General features: G+C 43.8%; 1 protein-coding gene across 3 annotated transcripts in view; it reads right to left on the minus strand.

Annotated features, from left to right (window-relative positions):
• Window positions 1-1,738: 1,738 nt before the first annotated feature.
• ZCCHC4 (zinc finger CCHC-type containing 4) overlaps window positions 1,739-7,982 on the minus strand; it is a 55,458-nt gene continuing 49,214 nt past the window's right edge. The window contains exons 13-15 of one of the 3 annotated variants that reach the window (XR_013338235.1): window positions 6,341-6,574; window positions 2,408-2,747; window positions 1,739-2,251 (exon numbers count right to left, since the gene is read on the minus strand). Coding sequence is in view for 1 of the 3 variants with exons in the window: in XM_077776586.1 (XP_077632712.1) it covers window positions 6,439-6,574 (136 nt within the window). In the remaining 2 variants the exon portion in view is untranslated. The other 2 variants (XR_013338234.1, XM_077776586.1) reach the window with 2 other exon arrangements.

Consider the following 7,982-nt stretch of genomic DNA (forward strand, 5'->3'; position numbering starts at 1 on the left):
GCTGTCAGCACAGAGCCCAACATGGGGCTAGAACGCACCACAGACCGTGAGATCAAGACCTGAGCTGAAGTCGGATGCCCAACCGACTGAGCCACCCAGGCGCCCCAGAACTAGGTTTTTTGAGTGAACATTTTGGGTAGCTAGTCTGTTTATTTGACCACTGCACCCCTTTGGTTCGCTTATGCTGATGACATCTTTCCACATGTTGTAATGGTATAGGGTTGAATTTTGAAGGGCCAGGCAGCTGCCAAAAGATTTGGAGGGGGGCATATTGTTGACAGCATCATATTGGTACACTGGTTACTCAACACTTAATTCTTGTGACAGGGTGATGATGAGTTAGAAAAGAAGGACCGGAGGTGTAAAGATGGCAGGAAGACTAGGTATTGGGGTTGGGGGAGGTGCAATTCCAGAGCATTTCTGAAGTAGAATAAGAACTGATTAGTGATCAGATTGAGGGAATGAAAGTGAGGGATTAGTCAAGGCTAAGGTTGGGATATTTGGGCATGCAGACTCAGGGATAGAGAAACGGCCATTGCTGGATGAGGGCAGAGGTAATGAGAGAAGTATGAAGGGGAAGGCAGGGCAAGCAGACCAGTGCAAAGCACTTGAATGAAGACCATGTTCAGGTGTTGGTCCAGTGGGAAAATCTCTGCCATGGCCAATAGGAAGCTGGAACGGCAGGTTGAAGGGGAAAAGTCAGGGCCTGAGCAAATATGTCGGAATCACTGTATAGAGGAACAGACGACGGAAATATGTGGAATGTGACTAAACTAGGCCATGTGAGTGACTGTTATTTTGAGAGGTCTATTTTGAAGCCATAAAATAGGTGAAACATATAAAGTAAGAAATTGAATTTGCTCGAAAGATAAATGTGGAAGATTGTTAGTCTCTCTCTATCCTCCACGGTTGCGTTTATTAGGCTACAAAAAACAGTGACTCAAAGTAGCATAAGTAATAACTAGAAAGTATTGGCCCATGTAAATTACAAGACCAGAAGTAGGGCCAGCTTCAGGGCAGGCTAGATCCAGCAACTTAGTGTCTCGGGGACAAGCTTAGGGTGTACATCATCATTAGGCTGGGTCCCTCTGTGGTCACTGGAAAGCCACCAACAGCAATCTACATGCTTCTGCATTCCGAGACTGAAGTCCTGAGCTTCGCTGTGGATAGACCAACCCCATCACAGGAGTATTTGAAATCAGTCTCAGGTAAGGGGTATGGAATATGCCCAAGAAAAAGTCTTCCCGAAGAGCTGGAGAGGATGTCAGTCTCTTGCTCCCAAACCCTGCGGCAGGCACACAATGAGGAGGCTGGGAAAGATGCCGCCAAAATGATCAACAACACGTCAATATGACAATCAGGCACAAATATGCAAAGGGTAGTTTTAAGTATGAAAGGCATTTGGGAGAAGGTCCATCCTGGCAGAGGGAGTCTGCATTGTATCAATTATTTGTGGCGTCTTACTTGTCTCGATGAAAGAAATTCAGATGCCACCTCGTGATTCCCATCTGGAGAAAGAAGTATGTATGGGTATGCATAGGAATTTATCCTAAGACAAGAGATTTGGTCATTAAATATGTTTGTCATAGGGTTATTTACAAGAGTGAAAAAATATAAACAACTCTGATGTCCAACCATAAGAGACTGATTTTAAAAAATACACTATATCCATATTGAAGAATAACAGTATTGTTGTAAATATAAACTGATGTTCAGACGTTTATGACAAAGAGGATTACAAAAATAGTGTGTATTCCCAACTCCCATTTTCGTGGGGGAAACTTTAGTCTGTCTGTGTAGCTATTTATACAAAAATCTATCTTTGGAAGAACAGACACAGACGTCGTGGCAGTAGTTGTCTCTGGGTGGCAGGATTGGAGATGCTTCTTTTCAATTTCTTGGATTTACCTGGCTCATGTATTAGCTGTAAAGCTAACAGGCAAGCCCTTTGTCTCTTTTTGTCTTCGTGAAGCATATAAAATGTTCAGTCTGATTTCCCTGGCTTCCCCTACTCCTCACCCCTACAGTCACAGGCGAAGAAACTGGTCTGTCTTCTCAGGCTTAGTCTTCTTAGAGCCCACCAGATGTGATGCTTCTAGTCTGCAGTGCTATGAAGCGGCTAAAGCGTGTGAGAATCTTGTTACTGTCGCGAACGGGATGAAACTCCCCCCGCGGAGCTCTGAGATCTGCTTGCTCACTTTGGGTGCTTTCCCCCCTCAGTCTTGCTGAGTGAACATTTATACTGAGTCACCTGAAATCAAATTATAGAGATCTTATCTTCAGTTTATTGCAATGACCTTCTTAGCTGACCCTTGAGTAATTGATCCCATGTCCTAATGTTCCAATCAGAATTGCATCAAATAGGTGAAATTGGATTTTCTTTGCATTTTGTGCAAGCTTTCCTTACCTAGGCAGCTCTAGGCGTATTAGTGTCTTGCTCAAGTAGCTCAGTTAGGGTTCTGAGGCACCAAGCAGTAAGTGTATTACATGGCATTTCCAGTCGCTCAATCCGTATTCATGAGCAGCTACCACTTGGTGGGGGAGGAAATGTGTAGCCTGGCTGCTCGCTTCCCAGGGGTGTGGGGAGGCTTCGTCACACGTGCGGCAGCTGGTTGTCTCTGACATCGCTGGGTGTGGGGCACAGCGCTGGGATAGAGCCAGTGAACGCACACCGTGCTGTCCGCAGGCCACTGCCACCAGCAAAGCTTCTAATCTGTTCCGGGGAAGTTAAGTCCAAAAAAGTTGATCTAATGCAGGGCACAATTTAAAACAAGTAGAAATGAAATGACACATAAACATGCACATTTTTATTTCACTGGCAAGAGATGCACTATTCCACTGGAGGCACCAGCATGGACGCTGTGAAAAGGAGGTAGCATCGGACCAGGACCTTTTGTGGGCTATGATTTTATATTTGAAAGCTAGTCAAACTTTTCATAGACGCCTCTTATTCTATAGATCACTTTGAAGGAGCCAGATACCAACTTAAGTGTTTTCCTTAAAATAACCTTGAAAGCTGAATTATTCTATATGTAAAGTCTTCTAGATAACACTGGCAGTCTTGCTCACATAGCACAGCCCAGCCTGAAACATCCATCTAAACCCTCAGTATTAGGACAGTCTTCCCACTGACTCTCAATACTTCCCAATATTGTTTTGGTGTGTTTTCCTTGAGTCCTTATAAGAGAGAGAGAAGACCAAGCCCTCTCCAGATCTTACGCCTACCGTTAGGGACTGAATCACACCTTCTAAATCCGTATGTTGAAGCCCTAAATTCTAATACTTCAGAATGGGACTATATTTGGAGATAGGGTCTCATTAAGGTAAAATGAGACCACTAGAGTGAGCCCTAGTCCAATCTGACTCGTATCCTTATGAGAAGAGGAAATTTGGACACAAAAAGAAACCAGGGACTCACAGGCATGGAAGAAAGGCCGCGGGAGGATGCAGTGAGAAGGTAAGCTCAGGAGAGAGGCACCAGAAACCCAAACTTGCCAACACCTGGATCTTGGACTTCCAGCCTCCAGAACCGTGAGAAAATAAATTATTGGCATTTAAGCCACTCAGTCTATGATATTTTGTTATGGCAGCCTTAGCAAAGTAACGCACCTACCATATGAAAACTTCCAGAAAATTCCACACTTTCATCAAATTTTCTGAGCACCTACTGAAGATGGTATACAACAGGTATTGACATTAAGAAACCAAAATCTTTTGGGGAAATAGAGTCTGCAAATATCATCGCAGAATATTACATGCAAAGTGCCCCAGATGTGGCCGCAGAACTCCAAGTGCTCACACAGGAAGGCTGGTGGGGGCTCCCTGAGCACTTCCCGGGACACAGTGGGGCTTGGGCCAGGGCCTGAAGGCTCCGTAAGAGTTTCACAGATGGCCCTATGGAGGGAAATAGTCCCACCAGAGCAAAGGGAATGAGATGAAAACAGTGGGGCAGATTGGAGAAATAAATTAGACTAAATATCAAACTCAATATAAGAAAAAACCCTGAAATCCAATCACTCAGGGCCTACGAAGTGACTCTGTATGTCATTAAATTTTGTAATAGAAGCAAGGAGTAGAATGAAATTTGGCTGTAATAATTTAAGAAAAACATCCTTTTAAAAAGCTTAGTTAAGTTTTATGTGTCAGATTTAGGGATTTTCCTCTATTGGTGATTTGGGTACGTATCTTAATGTTCAGATATGCAGATTTCTAATTAGAACAAATGACCTCATCTCCCATCACACTTTACCTCCCAGAGACATTTTTACATACTATTAGTTTATTCCCTAAGAAAAAAAAGAAGCGGTGAGTCCTTAAAATTAGTATTAATTGAACATAAGAACAGAATCACCGAATTCCTTATTTTTAACTTCCTACGAAGTTAAAGTTTTAAAGTACAATTCCTGATTATAAGTAATACTCGATTTCCTCAATTCTAAGACATGCTTTTTCCTCACATTTCAATACTTCTGAAACAGGATATGCCTAAAATTTAACATGCATAATTAATAAGCTATGGGGTTTCTCCCCCTGAAAAGCTACAATCACATCAATAGTGCATTTTACAATTGATGGTACCTTAAAACTCAGGAAATGGGGTGATGACAATAACGGCCAGCACGACCTGGTTCTTCAGGAATCATGGTCCTTCAGGTCCCTCCCTGTGTTTCCGAGATTTCCAGAGATTTTACCATGGTATCCAGGGCCACTGTGAACGTCCAGCAATGTTCACGCCCATGGCAGAATCAGAAAGGGGAGCACTCAGAGCGCTTCAGCAAAAGGTTCGTATCTCACCCGGTCACCTCTAAATCCACCTCTCTGATCACCGTAGCAACCCATGTGAAAAAGGGGACAAGGGAGGTCTGGGGGCTGAGCTCATCTTTTGATGTGACCAGGTATATACCCCCACCCATGGATCAGGGCCCACGCCTGTGCCCTCCAGGTCACGCATCAAGCGGCCCTAACATAAAGCCCTGAAGGAACTGTCACGCCACGTGGGGTGTAGTCCTTGTACCTTCACTCACAGGGCTCTAGCTAAGCCCAGGCACGCAGGCCTCCAAACTTGCTCTAAAGCATCTGTTTGGGAACCAGAGAAAAGTCATTATGCAAATGAAAGCCATTCAAAACTATTCCATTTAAGGAGATCCTGTCAGATACCTAGAGAGAAACAGGAAGAGGAGCTGTTTGTTCTCAGAGTTCAAACCCAGTCCCTTCCCTGCTGATACTGGGCCACCGGATGATTACCATGAGGGCTGCGTACTCACCCACCTGCACTTGTTAACATTTCTCACCAACAGAACGAGAGCCAGACACGTGTGCCTCACTTAACATAATCACGGAAAACAGCCTGTGGTATAACTCTTATTCTATAATATAGTAATTATATAATAATGATGAAGAAACCAGCTACAAGTGAATGACCTAGCCAAGGACACACAGTCAGGAAGTGTTTGTCAGAACTAGAATGAGAGGTTTTAATCCCCAAACTATCTTGCCTTCTGCTCCTACTTTTACAAAGAAATAAAATTACTTGGTAACCTGGGTGGCTCAGTCAGTTAAGCATCTGACTTCTGCTCAGGTCATGATCTCACAGTCCATGAGTTCAAGCCCCCACATCGAGCTCTGCGCTCACAGCTTGGATCCTGGAGCCTGCTTTAGATTCTGTGTCTCCTTCTCTCTCTGTCTCTCCCCCACTCACACAAACACATTCTGTCTCTCAAAAATGAATGTTTTTTAAAAATTAAAAAAAAATAAGATTATTGCCTGGGTTAAAAGACACTGAGATGACAGAGCAAGTCATAATTCTAAATGCCTCATTCATTCCACAACATTCAAGTGATTCTATACCATCAAAGAACACTGTAAAAAGTACTTGAAAAACCCATATTTAATCATAAAACCATAATTAAACTCTTTATAGCTTTAGACTACCTTCATCAAAATTCTTTCCATCATCTTCAGTTTTTGTCCAAAAATAACTGTTCACTGTACTCTTCTTTGCAAGTGGGGTTTAAACCATCATACTGTATTTTGATGTTTGACTTACAACATTTCTGTGTCTAATTTAACACACTCATGTTCACTGTAAACAAGACCTCAAGTCTCTTTCATTCCTCTCCTGACACTTTTTGCAAAAGAATGTTATATGCCCATTTGGGCCTTCAAAAGAGGCCCAAATAATATGACTGGGAGAGATTTAAAGAGTGAAAAAGGGCGCACAGAGAGGTCTGGTAAACCAGCTAAGGAAGGAACAACTTCCCAGGTCTCCAGAGAGGCCGCTGAGGGGCCCAAAACCCAGCAAATACCACCTGCCTATTTTCTGACTTAGAAGGGTGCATACCTCTGAAAGCGACAGAATTTAAGTCCAGTGTGGCACTTTCAGAAAATGGCATCAAAGGTTGGACTATAAATCTTTCTTATTCTCAAGTCACTGGACATTTAAGAGCAGAGATATTGATGGGCTCTTTCTCTCCTTTTCTTCCTCCTTGTAACAGATGTGTGATTCATGGATTGTTCTTTAGTGGCCTCCATTTTCATCTTATTACTTTTTCTTTGCTTCTGCTTTCTGACAGCTCTGAAAAAGAAGGTGCTGAATTACTTAGTGGAATAAGCATAATGATTTATGTAATTATGCTGGGATTTAATTAACCAGCTGACCAAATAAGAAAACAGAAGGAAAAGAATTTCCTGTATCCTAAGCATAAATCTTCGGAACCCTAACCATAACAAGGATGGAGTCTGAGGCCTGACGAAGCAATATGCTGGAGGGAAGAAATTTCTTTGACAGACTAACAATCTATTCGGGACAAGCACACCACGGAGGTAAATAGCCAAGCCGGGAAAAGCCATCGCTGTGCTGAACCATCTGGTGGCCTCTAGCCAGCATGTGGCCTGCGAGCACTTGAAATGTGGTGAGGGCGAGTTCAATGTGCTCCCAGTGTCAAGGGCACACAGGATGTTGAAGAAAGAATGCAAACTATTTTGTCAATTATTAGTCTTTAAATTTTAAAAACACTAAAGCCAATGAGTTAGGAGGGTTTTGTTTTGTTTTTGCTGTTGGTTTGGTTTGGGCACATCTGTACTGCTCAACTCAGCACTTCAATCTCCAAATCCTTGAATTAAAAAGGACTGACAGAGCTGGCAGTTAGCAGCGGCGGAGAAATGAAATAGCACAACAGAAAAACTGACAGCACTTACAGAGGCCCATCTTATAGGCCCGACGGCTAGTTTTCCCTTCCACAGTGGGTGTACAGCCTGGATAAGTGCCAAACAGGATGTCCATAGTCTTCTTGAAACACTAGCTTCGAAACCAACGAGATGGAACTCACTCCCTAAAAACACTAAACCACAGCAGGACAAAACATCCTTAGCTTCTGGTGCTTTCTGAACTAAGTTAAGGACAATCCGTAGATAAGAAAGATGACCGGTCTGTTCGTTCTCTCTCTCCAAAGCAGCAGAACCATGCCATTTATCACATCACGAACTAAGGAGAGTGCTGAGGATGCCAGCACCCGCAACCCCGGAAACCCCCAAGGCTGCGCGGCAGCGTCGGTCAGGAGATGCACTTCTCCTAAACCACAAGTCCGAGGGAAAAGCTTCTTCCTGATCTTCCCAGGACCTAAACCTAGGAGAGAAGCTCCATAGACAATATAGAATTCCTCAGTGGAGCGGAGCGCCTGGGTGGCTCAGTTGTTTAAGTATCCAACTACAGCTAAGGTCATGATCTCATAGCTCATGAGTTCGAGCCCCACATCAGGCTCTGTGCTGACAGCCCAGAGCCTGGAGCCTCCTTCCAATGCTGTGTCTCCTCCTCTCTCTCTGCCCTTCTCCCACTCGTGATCTCTCTCAAAAATAAATAAAGTGGGGCGCCTGGGTGGCTTAGTTGGTTAAGCGTCCGACTTTCGCTTAGGTCATGATCTCGCGGTTCGTGGGTTCGAGCCCCGCGTCAGGCTCTGTGCTGACTGCCAGCACAGAGCCTGGAG

This window comes from Crocuta crocuta, unplaced genomic scaffold (genome assembly GCF_008692635.1).
Source record: "Crocuta crocuta isolate KB4526 unplaced genomic scaffold, BGI_CrCroc_1.0 scaffold57, whole genome shotgun sequence".
Taxonomy (NCBI): domain Eukaryota; kingdom Metazoa; phylum Chordata; class Mammalia; order Carnivora; family Hyaenidae; genus Crocuta; species Crocuta crocuta.